The sequence below is a fragment of the Muscardinus avellanarius genome (genome assembly GCF_963383645.1).
Source record: "Muscardinus avellanarius genome assembly, chromosome: 4".
NCBI lineage: Eukaryota > Metazoa > Chordata > Mammalia > Rodentia > Gliridae > Muscardinus > Muscardinus avellanarius.
This window is the reverse complement of record NC_137789.1, coordinates 87,493,593-87,511,092: the sequence shown is the minus strand read 5'-3', so window position 1 is coordinate 87,511,092 and position 17,500 is coordinate 87,493,593. Positions and strand designations below refer to the sequence as shown.

Genomic DNA, 17,500 nt, shown 5'->3' with positions numbered 1-17,500 from the left:
TTCAGAAATGATCACAGTAACTATATATCAAAATTTCTCATTTTATATAATATAAAAATGAGCTACAGGGTATGGTAGATAGTACTTTAGTTTTTTGTGTGTGTGCATGGTACTGGGGGGTGGAACCCAGGGGCTTTCTACCTCTGGGCTATACCCCCAGCCCTATTTTATAATTTATCTAGAAACAGGTCTCACTAAGTAGCTGAGGCTGGCTTTGAACCAGTGCTCCTGTCTCAGCACTGGGATTACAAGAGTGCGCCACCACGCCCAGCTGGTAGTTAGTACTTTAATGAGAATTGAAATTCAGGTCTCTAAGCCGGGCGTGGTGGCCCACGCTTGTAATCCCTGTGCTTGGGAGGCGGAGACAGGAGGATCGCGCTGGTTTAGGAGACCCTGTTTCCAAATAAAAATTTAAAGGTAGGTCTGGGAGTGTAGCCCGGAGGCAGAAGGGCTTCCAGGAACCCCGGTACCACCAAAAAAAAAAAAAAAAAAGAAAGAAAAAAAAAAAAGAAATCCAGGTCTCTAGGTTTTCAGGACAGTACTCTCTACCCCTTTACCATCTCCTCTGGTATCCTCCTATCACTCTGAGAAGGAGTTGTTCAGGATATTCTGCATTTGTCATGCTCTTTTTGGTGTATCTGTGTGGTACCAAGGATTGAACCCAGGAGTGCTTTACTTCTTACCTATATTCCCTGCCCCCCGTTTTGGCATTCTATCTCTGAGCAACACCCCCAGGTCTTATTAGTTGCAGAGGGCCTCATCAAGTAGCTGAGGCTGGCCATGAACCTGGATCTTCCTCTCAGCCTCCCAAGTACTGGGATTACAAGATTGTGCCACCATGCCCAGCCTCTTTTAATTTTTATTTTCTAACAGGGTATTATGAAGTTACCACATGTTAGCCTCAAACTTGTGATCCTCCTATCTCAGCCTCAGAAATATTGGTATTAGAAGCACCTGGCTTTTTATTTTATTTTTGTTTTTTTTAGTACTGCATATCAAACACAGGGGCTGTGCATGTATAAGGAAAGCATTTTGCCACTGAGCTACACTCGAGCCTGGCATGGATAACACTCTTTATTCCCCTACCCCACCCCAGTTTCTCTCAATTGCTTAAATTCGAAACAACTACTAATGCTCCTTGAAACTAGATAGATGATAGATAATAAACAAATAAAATAAAACAAAACAGAGCAGGAAGTATAGCTCAGAAGCAGAATGTCCCTAGGTTCAATCCCCAGCACCACCCCCCCCACACACACACACACAAAGTGTGGAAAAATATCCTTGAACATACTGACGGAAGTCTTACAGCGTTCCTAAAAAGCTACCTAGAAGCCAGGTATGGTGGCCCACATTTGTAATTGCTGTATTTGGGAAGCTGAGACAGGAGGTTTGCATCTAGCCTCAGATACTTAGTAAGGCCCCATGTAACTGAGACCCTGTTTCAAAATAAAAAATAAAAAATAGGGCTGGAGGTATAGCTCAGAGGTAGAATACCCTGGGTTCAACCCTCAGTATCTCCAAAATAAACAAACAAACAAACAAACAAATAAATAATAAATAGCAACCTAGAAATATTAAAATAATATATATATTTATTATCTTATTTATTATCAATAACTCTACTCCTGGGAATAAAAAAAATTACCAGTTTGTAACAAGATATCTATAAGGAAATCTCCTTCTGGCATTGTTTGTAGTACCAAGAACTAAAAATAAAACAATGGCCATCTCGGAATGGCTAAATACATTACATTATCCTCAATATCAAGTATTGCCCAGCCACTAAAATATGAACTGAGTTAGCCTCGTGTGGTGGTACGTGCTTGTAATCCCAGTACTCAAGAGGCTGAGACTGGAGTATCACAGGTTCATGACCAGCCTCAGCAATTTAGTGAGATCCTGTTTCAAAATAAAAAATAAAAAATCAGGATGGGGATGCAGCTCAGAGGTAGAATGCCACTGGGTTCAATCCCCAGCACCATGAAAAAAAAAAAATGAATTGAGTTAAATGAGATGATTTGGAGGATTTTCATTAAATAGTTTTGAGGTAAAAGAAATAAAATTATCTGTAATATGATCCCCAAGCAAAAAACAATGCATATGTAGGTCTACATAGGATTGTATTGAACACAAAAATATAAACACGATTACTATACTGTTACCTGGGAAGGTGGAGGATAAAAGGTTAGGACTGGTATAAGAAAAAAATAGATTAAGAAAATTGTCTATAATAAAACCATCATGTGTGGGCTGGGAGGAGGGAGGAGAAGGGATGGGATTGAGATTGGGTAGGGGTTGATTGGGTGATGTGTGCATGTATATCTCCACAAGATTTTTATCCCATTGAGATGTATGACTACAATGCACCAATAAAATTAAATTTTTTTTTTTTTTTTTTTTTGTGTGTGTGTGGTACAGGGGGTAGAACTCAGGGGCTTTCTACCTCCACGATATACTCTCAGACCTATTTTATATTTTATTTTGAAACAGGGTCTCACTAAGTTGCTGAGAGCCTCACTAAGTAGCTGAGGCTGGCTTCAAACCTGTGCGATCCTCCTGTCTCAGCCTCCCAAGCACAGGGATTACAAGCATGTGCCACCACGCCTGGCTTTGGTTTTATTTTTTATTTTTAAACAGTTTCACTAAATTGCTGAGGCTAGTCATGAACCTGTGATACTATAGTTTCAGCCTCCTGAGTACTGGGATTACAAGCATGCACCATCACGCTCAGCTTAGTTCAATGATTTGTGTGTATGTGTGGTACTGGAGATCAAACCCAGTACTGATTTGTGGGACTACAGGTATGTGCCACGTCAACTGGTTCAATGATTTTTTTTTTTTTTTTGGTGGTACTGGGGTTCCTGGAAGCCCTTCTACCTCTGGGCTACACTCCCAGACCTATTTTATACTTTTTATTTGCAAACAGGGTCTCTTAAGCCAGCAAAGCTGGCTCCGAACCAGCGCGATCCTCCTGTCTCCGCCTCCCAAGCGCGGGGATTACAAGCGTGTGCCACCACGCCCGGCTCTCAATGATTTTTTAAAAAATCATATTCCATTTCTAAAATGTATGCAGCCAGGCATGGTGGCACACACTTGTAACCCCAGTATTTAATAGGCTGAGACAGGAGGATCACAGGTTCGCAGCCAGCCTCAGCTACTTATTGAGGCCTTCCACAACTTAGTGAGACCCTGTTTCAAAATAAAGAATAAAGAGCCAGGCTTGGTGGCATACGCTTGTAATCCCATCATTTGAGAGGCTGAAACAGCAGACAGCCTCAGCTACTTAAGTGAAGCCCCTTTGCAACTCAGTAAGACCCTGCTTCAAAAAAAAAATTGGGCTGGGGGTGTAGCTTACAGGTAGAATGTCCCTGAGTACAATCCCAAGTTCCGCTAAATAAATAAATAAATAAATGAATGAATGAATAGCCATGCTTGTAATCCTAGTACTCGGGAGGCTGAGACTCCCAATTAAAAGTAAAAAAAAAAAAACAGGTCTGGGATATAGCTTGGATGTAGAATGCCTCTGGGTTCAACCTCCAGTACCACACACACACATACAAACAAACAAACAAACAAACAAACAAACAAGGCAGGGCTGGGGGTATAGCTCAGAGATAGAATGACCATCAGTTCAGTCTCCAGTACCACACACCAAAAAGTCAGAAAGTTCTACTGTCTTTCTTCTTCTTCTTTCTTTTTTTGCGGTACTGGGGATGCAACCCAGGGGCATTCTACCTCCAAACTACACCCCCAGCCCTATTTTTTATTCTTTATTTTGAAACAAGGTCTCACTGAGTTGCAAAGGGCCTCACTAAGTAGTAGTTGTAGTTGAGGCTGTCCTCAAACTGCGAGCCTCCTGTCTCAGCCTCCAGAATGCTGGGATTACAAGCGTGCACCACCAGGCCTAGGTTCTATTGCCTTTTTCTAAGCTGGAAATACTATCTAAATAAAACACCATTTCTCCTCTGATCTTATCCTCCTGCTTTCAGCTCTTACGTGTCCCTCATTCTCCCAACCCCTGGATGCAGTCTTACCTGTTTGGTTAAGTGGATGAAAAGCCACATCCTGCTGTCCCCATCCAGAATAGTTAGCTTTGGAAGCCTTAAGACTAGCCTGGTAGAGAGACTCTAATTCAGAGGTCTCCTGTTCTGTGTCTTGGTTCCAATGTGGATGCAAAAGGATGTAGTTTCTCTCTGGATAGCTTACACAGGTATGGGAATCATGGGGGGGCGACTTTAATCTAGGCCCAGGTATCCCATGTTTAAGCTGAGAATCACAGGGCCTCGTGACATTCACCCAGGAATCCAAAGGCACTGGAGTCTCCAAGTTGCTGCTGTTACCCAGCTCCTTAGGCTTAGCATCTTTCACCTGGGACAGCTTCCCTTGGGATATACCTGGTTCTGCCAACCTGGGCTGTCCTCCTCTAGACGTTTCTCCTTTAGGCAGCCCCATGTTGATGGCATGAGAAGGATGGTCAGCAGCCTCTTCCCAGGAAGGAAATCTGTCCCTGCCATCCAGAGAGGGTTGCTGTTTTGCCCAAGGACATTGGCCTTTCCCTTGGCCTTGTTGGAAAGGAGGCTTAGAGTCAGAAAGAGGAGAGTTCTTCCTTAGGCTACCTGGCAAACTTTTGCCCGGGGGACCTGTAGTATCCCCCATGGAGGCACCCTGCATCCTCTGGAACTGTTCTGCCAAAGAGCGGACAAGACCCTTTGTGCTGGGAAACTCTGGCCTATAGGGCTCCTTGCTGCCTCCATCCACATTTGAAGTCAATGAAGTCTGGAGGCTTTGGGCTTGGAGGCATTGGTTAGTTTTTTGCACAGGATCAAGAGAGTAAAGCACAGATGAAGAAGCAGCAGGCATTATGGGGTGACAGGTCCTATATGAGGAAATGTTGGGCTGAGCTGATGAACTTAAAGGACCACAGCTTCGGCCATGTGCATCTTCTCTCTCAGAGGCAGCTCTTCCAGTTGGATGTGACCAAGGCATCACCAGGGACTGATCAGCAGGAGCCCTCTTTTCTTGAAACTTCTGTTCCTTTGGAGGGAACCTGTTACAGCTACTGTTAAAATCCCTGTGGCTTTGTGCCTTACATTCTGAACCTTCCAACAGCATGCAATCATGGTGAGAATTCTCAGTCTCCCCTGGTGTTTTAGGTAAACTCTGCTTGTGGAATGCAGAGCAGTCAATGCTGTCTACCTCAACTGAACTCAGAAGCTTCGAGGCCGATCTTCTGGGGGAACTGTGCTGTGGGGCAGATGGGGAAGGTGATTCTGGGAACAGTAATGAGTATGACTCATGGCAGGAAGTAGGTGAGTGTAAAAAAGAAGAACTGGTCCCAAACTCTGTAATGGTGGAGGGTTCCAGTTGGTCTTCGTGGCTTAACAATACTTGGAGCGGGATAGGCTGTTCACTGAAAGAAATGGAGAAAGCCATACATAAGCTGCCTTGATTGACAAAACCACTTCCAAAAGGAACTGTTTAATCCATTTCTACTTATATCTATCCAGAGAGAAAATGAAGAAAATAAAGCTGGGTGTGGTGGCACATGCCTATAATTCCAACAACTCAGGAGGGTGAGGCAGACATATCACAAGTTCGAAGACAGCCTGGAAATATAGTGAGACATTATTATCATCATCATCATCATCATCATCATCATCATCATTATTACTACTACTACTACTACTACTACTACTACTACTAGTACTGGGAATGAAACCCAGAGGCATTCGCCCTCCAAGTTGTACCACCAAACCTGATTTTGTGGTACAGGGTCATTCTACCTCAGAGCTACACTCACAGTCTGATTTGTTATTCTTTATTTTGAAACAAGGTCTCACTGAGTTGTAAAGGGATTCACTAATTAGCTGAGGCTGTCCAATAACCCAGATCCTCCTGTCTCAGGCTCCTAAATGCTGGGATTACAAACATGCACCATCATACCCAGTTCTGATTTTTTTTGTTTGTTTGTTTTTTTGTTTGTTGTTGTTTTTTGGTGGTACTGGGGTTCCTGGAAGCCCTTCTACCTCCGGGCTACACTCCCAGACCTATTTTTACATTTTTATTTGGAAACAGGGTCTCCTAAGCCAGCACGCGTGGCTGGCTTCGAACCTGCGTGATCCTCCTGTCTTTGCCTCCCAAGCACGGGGATTACAAGCGTGCGCCACCACGCCTGGACCAGTTCTGATTTTATTTCTTATTTGGAAACAGAGTCTCACTAAGTTGCAGAGGGCCTTCCTAAATTGCCGAAGCTGGCTTCAAATCTGTGATCCTCCTGTCTCAGCCTCCCACTTATTGGGATTACAACCATGTGCCACCACACCAGGCTAGGCCGGGATCACAAGTTTAGCAATTTAGAACCTGTTTCTTAGGCCGGGTGTGGTGGCGTACGCTTGTAATCCCTGCGCTTGGGAGGCTGAGACAGGAGGATCACATGGGTTCAAAGCCAGCCTCAGCTACACAGTGAGGCTTCTAGCAACTTAGAGACCCTGTTTCCAAATAAAATATAAAAAAGGTCTGGGAGTATAGCTCAGAGGTAGAAAGCCCCTGGGTTCCAACCCCAGTACCACCAAAAAGAAAAAAAATAGAACCTGTTTCTTTTTCTTTTTTTAGTGGGGTGTACTAGGGATTGGATTGAACCCAGGGGCATTCTACCTCCAAGCTATACCCCTAGCCCTATTTTTATTTTGAAACAGGGTCTCACTAGGTTGATGACAGTCTCATTACTTGCTGAGGTTGTCCACAAACGTGAAATCCTCCTGTCTCAGCCTCCCAAGTACTGGGATTAAAGGGATGCATCACCATGCCCAGCTTGAGAGACCCTGTTTCGAAATAAAAAATAAAAAAGGGCTGTGGGTATAGCTCAGAGTAGAATGCCCCTGGGTTTAATTCCTAATATCAAAAATAAAATTAACTAATTAATTAGAAAGGGTTGGGAGCCAGGTGTGGTGGTGCATACTTGTAATCCCAGCATTTGGGAGACTGAGACAGGAGGAAAAGAATACAAATTAGGGCTGGGGCTTAGCTCGGATGTAGAATGCCCCTGGGTTCCATCTCCAGTACTGCAAAAGAAGGAAGGAAGGAAGGAAGGAAGGAAGGAAGGAAGGAAGGAAGGAAGGAAGGAAAGAAAGAAAGAAAGAAAGAAAGAAAGAAAGAAAGAAAGGCGGGCGGACGTGGGTTGTAGCTCAGTGGTAGAGCATCTCTGGCAACACAAAAGGGGTGGGGGGGTGCGAGGAGAAGAATGGAGGAAAAGAGAAAAAAGAGAGAGGGAGAAAAGGAGGGTGGGAAAAAAAAGAAGATAGAAGTGGTAGCACACATTTGTAATTCCAGTACTTAGGAGGCTGAGACAGGAGGATCTCAGGTTTTTGGCCAGTCTTAGCAATTTAGTGAGATTCTCTTTAAAATAAAAAAAGGCTGGGGCCCAGAGATAGAATACTCCTGGGTTCAACCCCCAGTAACAAAAATGCAAAGGAAGGCAAGTAGAGAACATAAATGGAAAGATGAGCATAAGTACAGTCAATAGTTTAGAGGTTCACGAAAGAAAAGGTATATGGTCCACTCATACCCAGATAAACAGGTAATATCAATCTTCTATTAAATACACTCAGCAAAGATGCACACAGTAATGTTGAGTCCTTGTCAATTCTTCACTATCCATGAAGTCCCATTCCAGTTATATTCTACTTGAAATTTTTAAAAATAAAAAATTCTAGTCTCACATGCAAATGACAAAGAAGGTAAGCAAAGCCTGAAAATCATTCACACCAAATAGCAAAAATCCTGGATACTATATAAGGAGAGAAGTCCTTCCTCCCCAGGGTCCCATGAGGTAGCCCAGCCAAAGGAACCAAGAGGGTACAAATACAGAATACAGGTGATCTGGTTTCATGGAATCACACAAATCAACTATTTTAAATGTGTTTTCATAATCTAGGTTTTACCATATTACTGACTCAGATGTTTTCTTAAAGTAATAAACTATAATTCTCTTGAAAATTAGGTAGGGGAATGTGATTAATTAACTCTATTTAGTTGATTTTCATTAATTATGTTTAACTAAAAACCAGAAAGAGAGAAGAGAGAACATGAAAAAGAAAGAAATGCAGTGTTACAAGCACTTAAATAAAACCTCAACATTTCAAATTTTAGATTTTCAGAATCAGGGAGGCTCAACCTGTATATCCTAATCTGAAAACTAGGATTTAGGAAAAAAATCCCCAAATTTGTAAATTTTGGATGTTCAGGTCCCTAATCTGAAAATCTATAATTTTATGTGCTCCAAAATTCAAAATATTTTGAGTGCAGACAGATACTGAAACAATTTTAGATTCTGGATTTTAGATCTTTTAAGTTAGGAATCTTCAATCATTAAAGTTCATGAAAAATTACAAAATCTGAAAAAAAATTGCAATCTGAAACATTTCTGGCTTCAAGCATTTTATAAAATATATTCAACCTAGATACTACAAACAATGTTGAGTTCAGTCACTCCATTACCTTTATAACATTTGAAGAATATGATATACTTAATATATGGACAGTCTAATTAGAAGAGGTAGTATTACATTAATACTCAAGAACATGCATTTGTGTGTGTGTGTGTGTGCGTGCGCGCGCGCGTGCACATGCATGCAGTACTAGGGATGAAACCCCAGGGCATTCTACCTCCGAGCTACACCTCCAACTCTATTTTTTATTCTTTATTTTGAAACAGGGTCTCACCGAGTTGCAAAGGGCCTCACTAAGTAGCTGAGGCTGTCTGTGAATCACGATCCTCCTGTCTCAGCCTCTCAAATGCTGGGATTACAAGTGTGCACCAACTCGCCCAGCTCAAGGACATGCATTATGGCATCGCACAGATCTGAATGTGAAGTCTATATTTCTACCACTTAGTAGCTAAGTAACCTTGGGTTCCCTACTTATTCTCCCTGAGCCCAAGTTACCTACAAAGTATCCTAATAATCCTTTTTTAAATAAGGTTATTGTGAGAATGAAATAAAATAATATATATAAAATGCTTAGTTCAGACCTGGACCGAGATAAACGTTCAAAAAATGTTGGCTGTGGGCTACGGTATGGTTCAATGGAGGAGTGCTTTCCTAGCATGCACATGGCCCTGGGTTTAGACCCTAATACCTTAAAATAAAAGTTAGCTAGCTACTTTTGTTTTATTTATGTATTTATTTTGTGGGACTAGGGAGATTGAATCCAGGGGCATTCTTCCTCTGAGCCACACTCCCACCCCTTCCCCCCCTTTTTTTGCAGTACTGGGGATGGAACCCAGGTGCATTCTACCTCCTAACTATACCCCCAGCCCTATTTTTTATTCTTTATTTTGAAACAAGGTCTCACTAAGTTGTGGAGGACTTCACTAAGTAGCTGAGGGCCTCACTAAGTAGCTAAGGTTGGCCAAGAACCCAGATCCTCCTGTCTCAGCCTCCTAAGTACTGGGATTACAAGTGTGCTCCACTATGCCTGGCCCTATTTTATTTTAATTTTGATACAGGATCTTATTAAGTAGCAGAGAAATTTGCTAAGTTGCTGAGGTTGGCTGTGAACCTGTGACCCTCCTGTCTTTGCTTCCCAAATACTATGATTACAGGAATGGGCCACCACACCCATCTGCCTTTATATTTTGTAAACGATTCAAACTCACTATCTAAAAAATTAATTTTTACTTAAATTCACTTATTTTCAATAAAAGCCAAATTTAAGAGCTAAGTTGTAGGATCTACACCAGTGGCTACGGGGACTTTTTTCCTGGTTCTGACCTTAAAGAAGAAAAGACAATATTTGTATTTCTTTGCTGTGGTTCAATCAAAGCAAAGAAGACCACTTTTTTTTCTATTTCCATAAGAAACAAGAAGCACTGAAATCCCAAAACAAATTACATGGTTGTTATTGCAACGTGAAATGTAACTGAGAATGCCAAGTCTAAGAACACAATGTGCAGAAATATAGTAATAATTTCATTGCTACAGGAGTCCAGGGATAAACTTTGCACAGGAAATGTGGACAAGTGGTCTATTTGTTATGCTGTATTTTTTGCATCTTTCTAGGAACTATTAAGGACCAGCAATGCAATGGGCTTTTTTTCACTGTTATGACCTGAGAGAAGAAAATATTTTCAGTGGACTCTCTCTCCCCTGTACTCGCCAAGACAATGAGAGCTCTTGCTATGGAGCACCCACCGTCACTTCCTCCCGTGGCATCCATACACTACTATGGTTCCCAAGCACTACCTTGTTGGCTGAGGGAGGGTGCCCCCCTGTGACGGGAGGCAGGCTGAGGGCTGCGGCGGCTGTTGCGATGATGACTGCTGTTGCTGCATGCGATCCTGCAGGCTCCGTGCTTTTCGAATACTGATTTGCAACTTCTTATCGACTAGGGCTCTGCTGTGCGTGCTAGAGCTGGCATCATGCAGGGCAAGTCTTAGTTTAGCTAAAATGCAAAAGAAAATATAGCAGAAAACAGAACACAAAATACAAATGAAAATAAAAAGAACAAAACTGAACCAAAATCAAGCAAAGATTAGCAGTAAAACTCAAAATATGTAGCAGGACTGCAAGGCATGGACCATGCATATGCTGTACAGGGGAGCAGAGCTGGTTCTGACAATAAGGAACATTCATGGAAGCCATGGAGGATAAAGAGGTTAATTCAAATTATTTTTAAAACACACACACACACACACACACACACACACACACACACCAAAACTAATCAGAAAGACAGACTGGTACTTAGAAGTTGCCACTCTTTGTCGTCCTTTCCAAATGTCCTGTTTATCTCTGGTCTCCACATTCTGCTCCCAATTCCCCCTCCTGATGGCCAACAGCAGAAATAAGACTGAAACCTGCATCTATCTTTACAGAGCACAGCTTCTTTTGGATCACATTTAAGAGTAAGATATCAGGATTTAGTCCCTTCCTATAACATTGTGGTGCTCATACCAGGAAGACAGGAGAGAAACAAAAAAAATCAAGAGCCGGGCATGGTGAATCTCACTTGTAATCCCAGTACTTGGGAGGTTGAAATGGACAGTCTTAGCTACCTAGTGAGGTCCTGTGAAATTCAGTAAGACCCTATTTCAAAATAAAAAATAAAAAATAGGGCTGGGGGAGTAACTTGGAGGTAGAATGCCCCTGGGTTCAATCCCCAGTACTATATATATATATATGAATCAAATATTGCAATGAAAAGTAGTCACAGGCCTGGCAAGCCACAGCCAATTTATTCAGTTTTCTTATCATAAGCTCCAAGTCACAAGTTAATGACAAGAGGAAAATCATACTAACCTCATATATGAGTCCAACTTTACTTTCGTATAAGAAGGCAGGCATGAAGCCGGGTATGGTGGCACACACTTGTGATCCCAGCATTCGGGAGGCTGAGACAGGAGGATGGTGGTTGGCCATCAGCCTCAGATCTTAGTCAGGCCCTTTGCAACTCAGTGAGACCTTGTTTCAAAATAAAGAATTAAAAAAAAAAAAATAGGACTTGGGATATAGCTCAGAGGCAGAATGCCCCTGAGTTCCATCTCCAGTACTGCAAAAAAAGTAAAAAAAAAAAAAAAAAAAAAAAAAAAAAAAAAATCATCTGCAGATTCCTGATGAGATTATTCCAATAATTATCCACAGGCAACAGTTACAATGCCAGGCACATTTAGAAATCTGAAGCACAAAGATATCTAACAGGCTTCAGTTTAAGAATGTGAGAGCAAAGAAACTTAAGAACTATTTTTATATCCATCTGAGTGACAACTCTAATATGTATTATGAAATTAGTCAAAAATGCTAAAGCTATAGCAGTCAAGAGTTACTTACAGATAGCTTGATTACAGAGAGCCAAAGCTGCAGCACAGTCTCCCTTTTGTTCCAGATGCAGCGACTCTTCAAACACTGAATTTGCCTCTTGCAGGGACCTCTCAAAGCCGTCAATCCTCCCTGAAAGGGCCAGTACTTTACATTTTCATTACAATTAATTCCATCTTCTCCTAGTACCTTTGTTTGCCTTTTGTGCTTACAGCTGAGTTATTGGTCTACCCTTATTCCAACTGTCCATTGCTATTAAGAAATCTCTAAAACAACTAGCACATACATTTCTGCCTTAACTTAGGCCTTATCAAAGCCACAAAACAGAGGCATGTCATTGCAAGATGCATATTCAAATTCTAAGACCTCTCAGAGACTTCCTCCAGGAAAGAACAAAATATCGTCTATAGGAGCAACACTAGAACTGAGCTGCACTATAAATGGATACCTCTTGCCAACCAATGTCAGAATACCCTAAACTTCCAACGCTCTTATGGCAAAGATGGTTTCACTAGTCTATGAAAAGTCATCCACACCACTTTTTTCCAGTATCAACACCATCCTAGACTAGAAAATCAGTACACTGTTTGAGCACAGATGGCCTACAGTTCTCACCATGTCAGTAAACTGCATTTGTTACCTGGACATATCTTTCATCAGCACTGCTAGGTCTCTAAACATACCCTGGGTCACTAACCCCCCCCCCCAAAAAGGATTTCATGGCAACCACAGAATAGTCCTTCCTCGCCGGGCGTGGTGGCACACGCTTGTAATCCCTGCACTTGGGAGGCTGAGACAGGAGGATCGCACAGGTTCAAAGCCAGCCTCAGCTGGCTTAAGAGACCCTGTTTCCAAATAAAATATAAAATAGGTCTGGGAGTGTAGCCCGGAGGTAGAAGGCCCCTGGATTCCATCCCCAGTACCACCAAAAAAAAAAAAAAAAAAAAAAAAAAGAATAGTCCTTCCTCTTCTCAAAGTCTTCTCAAAGTAGATGTGCATCAAAGCAGGTAAGAAGAATCAAGTATAGTGCAGGATATAAAAGCTAGGAAATACGGTAAAGACAGCTTTTGTGAATGGACTCTCAAGTTTACTTACCCTCTTGTTTTCTGCTCACTCATAATCATAAATTGGTAGAAAGCTATAAGTTCACCTAAACATTTGGGATTGACAATGAGCCTTCACAAGGTCACAGGGGGGGGGGGGATCACAATGTCTCAGTCATTTCTGTCTATAACGTCCCCATCCACTTACTTCCAGCTAGGAATAGTAAGAATGGCTCTTCCACACCACTATAATTTACTTCCTAATTCAACATGGCTTTTATAGAGAGAAACTAGAAGATAGTGGAATGAACAGTTGGTTCTAAAAACCTTGTCACTCAGCCAAGCATGGTGGTGCATGCTTCTGATCCCAGTACGTGGGAGGCTAAGACAGGAGGATCACGGGTTTGTGGCCAGACTCAACAACTTAGTGGGGACCTCCACAAATTAACAAGACCCTATTTTAAATAAAAAATAAAACCTGGACATGGTGGCGCATACTTATAATCCCAGTACTTGGAAGACTGAAGCAGAAGAACTGCAGTTTCGAGGCCAGCCTCAGCAACTTAGTAAAGTCCTTCCCAAAGTAGTAAGACAATTCCAAATAAAAAACAAAACAGGTTGGGGATGTAGCTCAGAGGTAGCATGTCCCTGAGTTCAATCCCTAGCATCACACAAAATAAAATTAAAATTAAAAATAGGAAATGAAATACGGCTGGGGGAATAGCTTGGAGGCAGAATGCCCCTGGGTTCAATCCCCAGTACCACAAAAGAAGGAAGGAGGGAAGGAGGGAGGAAAGGGAGAAAGGGAAGAAAGAAAGAAATGAAGGGAAGAAGGAGTAGCTTGGAGGTAGAATGCCCCTGGGTTCAATCACTAGCACTGCAAAATAAATATACAAACAAACAAATTTTGAAAACAATATATTCCTTGGAAAACGAAAGACAAATGAACCAATACACAATAGAACTAGAGAAAAGCTGCCCCAAATAGAACTCCTTAGCTCAGAAAACTTCTCCAAGTATTGATAAAAAGAGAGATGATCAGAGAAAGCAGCCACCCAAGAAGGGGCACTGACCCCTCTCAAAAGGTTGTTTTTGAACGGTTCATCATATCTGGGGATTTTGCATTTAAGTTCCTTTCATAGAAGAAAAACTGAGATTATATGCTTCACAATGTATTCAGGGTAGCTGGTAGATACAGTCTTTTTTTTTTTTTTTGCAGTACTGGGGATGAAACCCAGCGGCACTACCTCCAAGCTACACCCTCAGCCCTATTTTTTAATTCTTTATTTTTAAACAGGGTCAGAGCCAGGCATGGTAGTGCACGCTTGTAATCCCAGCATTTGGGAGGCTGAGACTGGAGGATGACGGTTCGCGGACAGCCTCAGCTACTTAGTGAGGTCCTTTGCAACTCACTGAGACCCAGTTTCAAAATAAAAAATAAAAAATCGGGCAGGGGGTGTAGCTCAGAGGTCAAATGCCCCTGGGTTCTATCCCCAGACCCGAATAACATAAAATAAAATAAAATAAATTAAAAAAATAAAACAGGGTCTGAATTGCAAAGGGCCTCACTGAGTAGCTGAGGCTGTCTGCAAACCTGGATCCTCCTGTCTCAGCCTCCTGAATGCTGGGATTACAAGTGTGTGCTACTACGCCTGGCTGGTAGATGCAGTCTTGATGTACTTCTATTTTGAAGGCTACTCTAAACAAGTTCTAGGGAGAAAAAAAGGTGATAAATGTCAAGCATTTGAGGAACCTTAAATTTATACAAATCATATGAGTTTGGGAAATAAACTATCATGAAATCAAAAGTAAATTAGGAAATTGGACATGGTGCTACATGTCTGTAATCCCAGTACTTAGGAGAATGAGACAAGAGAATAACAGGTTTGAGGCCAACCTTAGCAGCAACTTAAAAAAAATAGGACTGGGGACATAACTCAGATGTAGAATACCCCTGAATTCAATCCCCAGTACCCCCCACCACACACACACAAGTAAATTAGGGCCAGATGCAGTGGCGCACACCTGTTATTTCAGTACTAGGGAGGCTAAACCAAGAGATTCCCAAGTTCAAGGCCAACCTCAGCTCTAGTGCAATGATCCCTATATTTGGGAGGTTAAGCCGGGCATGGTGGCAAACACCTATAATCCCATTATTTGGGAAGTTGACACAGGAATATCGCAGGTTTGAGGCCAGCTTCAGCTACTTAGTGAGGCACTCCGCAACTCAGTGAGATCCTGTTTCAAAATAAAGAATAAAAAAATGAGGCTGGGAGGCCGGGAGTAGTGGTATACACTTGTAATCCTAGCATTTGGGAGGCTAAGACTGGAGGATCACAGTTTGTGGACAGCCTCAGATTCTTAGCGAGGCCATTCGCAACTCAGTGAGACCCTGTTTCAGAAATAAAGAGACTAAAAATTAGGACTGGGAGTGTAGCTTGGAGGTACAATGCCCTGGGTTCCAACCCCCATACTGCAAAAAAAAAAAAAAAAAAAAAAAAAAAAAAAAAATAGGGCTGGGGAGCCAAGTGTGGTGGCACATGCCTGTAATCACAGTTACTTGGGAGGCTGGGACAGGAAGTTCACAGGCTCGCAGCCAGCCTCAGGTGGGGGTGTAGCTCAGAAGTAAAATGCCCCTAGGTTTAATCCTCAATAACACACACACACGCACACACACAAATAGGGCTGGGCATGTAGCTCAGAGGTAGAATACTCCTGGGTTCCACCCTCAGTTCCACTATAAAAAAAAAAAGTATGCCGGGCATGGTGGCTTGTAACCTCTGTGCTTGGGAGGCTGAGACAGGAGGATCACACAGGTTCAAAGGCAGCCTCACCTACTTAGTGAGGCTCTCAGCAACTTAGTGAGATTGTGTTTCCAAATAAAATATAAAATAGGTCTGGGAGTATAGCCCAGAGGTAGAAAGCCCTTGGGTTCCACCCCCAGTACCACCAAAAAAAAAAAAAAAGAGCCAAGTATAGTGGCACAAGCCTATAATCCTAGTAGTACTTGGGATGCTTGAGACAGGAGGATTGCAGTTTCAAGGACAGTGTCAGCTATTAGTGAGACTTTCTATAACCTATTGAGACACTGTTTCAAAATAAAAAACAAAAAGGGTCAGCTTGGAGATAGAATGCCCCTAGGTTCAATCCCCAATACCAAAAATAAATAAATAAAATTGTAAGACATGTGCACACATGTAATCCGAATACTTTTAAGGCTGAGAAAGGAGGATTTTAGGTTTGAGGAGGTTTGAGGCCAACCCCCGCAACTTAGCAAGATCCTGTTTCAAAAATAAAACAGGAGCCAGGCATGGTGGCACACACTTGTAATCCCAATATTTGGGAGGCTGAGACAGGAGGATTGCAGGTTAGTAGCCAGCCTCAACTACTTAGTGAGGACCTTGGAAACTTAGTGAGACCTTGTTTCAAAATAAAGAATAAAAAATAGAAAGCCAGGTGGCGCACACTTGTAATCCCATAATTCGGGAAGCTGAAACTGTAGGATCGCAGTTCGCAGACAGCCTCAGCTACTTAGTGAGGCCCTCTGCAACTTAGGCCCTGTTTCAAAATAAAGAATAAAAAAATTGGGCAGGGGATGTAAGTCAGAGATCAAATGCCCCTGGGTTCCATTCCCAGACCTGAAAAAAAAAAAAAATAGGGCTAGGGGTTTAGCTCAGAGGTAGAATGCCCCTGGGTTGAATCCCCAGGTCTACAAAAAATATATATACATATATAAAAATGAATAAATAAATAAATACAAATTAAAAAATTAAAAAATAAAAATAAAACAGCTGGTAAGCCAAGCATGTTGGCACAGGCTTGTAATCCCAGTACTTAGGAGGCTGAGACAGGAGGATCACAGGTTGATGGCCAGCCTCAGCTATTTAGTGAGGCCCTCTGCAATTTAGTAATATCTTGTTTCAAAATAAAAGAATAAAAATAGGGCTCACGGTATACCTTGGAGGTAGAATGCCCCTAGTTTCCATCTCTAGTGCCCAAAAGAAAAGAAAGAAAAAGAAAAGGAAGAAAAGGAAAAGGAAAAGGAGAAAGCAAGCAAGCAAGCAAGCAGGCTGGTGGCTTAGCTCAGAGGTAGAGTGGCCCTGGGTTCAATCCTCAGTACCAAAAAAAAAAGTAAATTAGGACCTGGGAGTAGAGCTCAGTGGTAGAGTACTTGTCTAGCATGACTGAGGCCCTAGGCTTAATTCCCAATACCACATAAAAATTTAAAATTTTAAAAATTATGAGACAGGACTATTGCAAGTTTGCATCACAAGTTCATGGCCAACCTCAGCAACTTAGTGAGGCCTTCTGCAACTTAGTGAGATCCTATTTCAAAAATAAAGAATAAAAATGTAGGGCTGGTAGTATAGCTCAGAGGTAGAATGCCACAGTACCAAAAAAAAAAAAAAAATTACAAATTAAGTTATCTAAACTAGGCATGGTGGCCCATACCTGTAATCACAGTATACCTGTAATCACAGTAATTGGGAGGTTGAGCTAGGAGGACTGTAAGTTCAAGACCAATCTCAGAAATCTAATGAGACTCTCAGCAACACAGCAAGAACCTGTTTCAAAGATAAAATAGGGCTGGGGGTGTAGCTCGGAAGTAGAATGCCTCTAGGTGGTTAAGTCCCTAATAAA

General features: G+C 42.0%; 1 protein-coding gene across 1 annotated transcript in view; it reads right to left on the bottom strand.

Annotated features, from left to right (window-relative positions):
* The window catches only part of USP54 (ubiquitin specific peptidase 54), a gene marked incomplete at both ends in the record, with an annotated part of 97,237 nt that overhangs the window by 12,843 nt on the left and 66,894 nt on the right, over window positions 1-17,500 (bottom strand). The window contains 3 exon segments of the mRNA XM_080693549.1: window positions 4,038-5,413; window positions 10,245-10,443; window positions 11,829-11,948. Coding sequence (XP_080549675.1) covers window positions 4,038-5,413; window positions 10,245-10,443; window positions 11,829-11,948 — 1,695 coding nt within the window.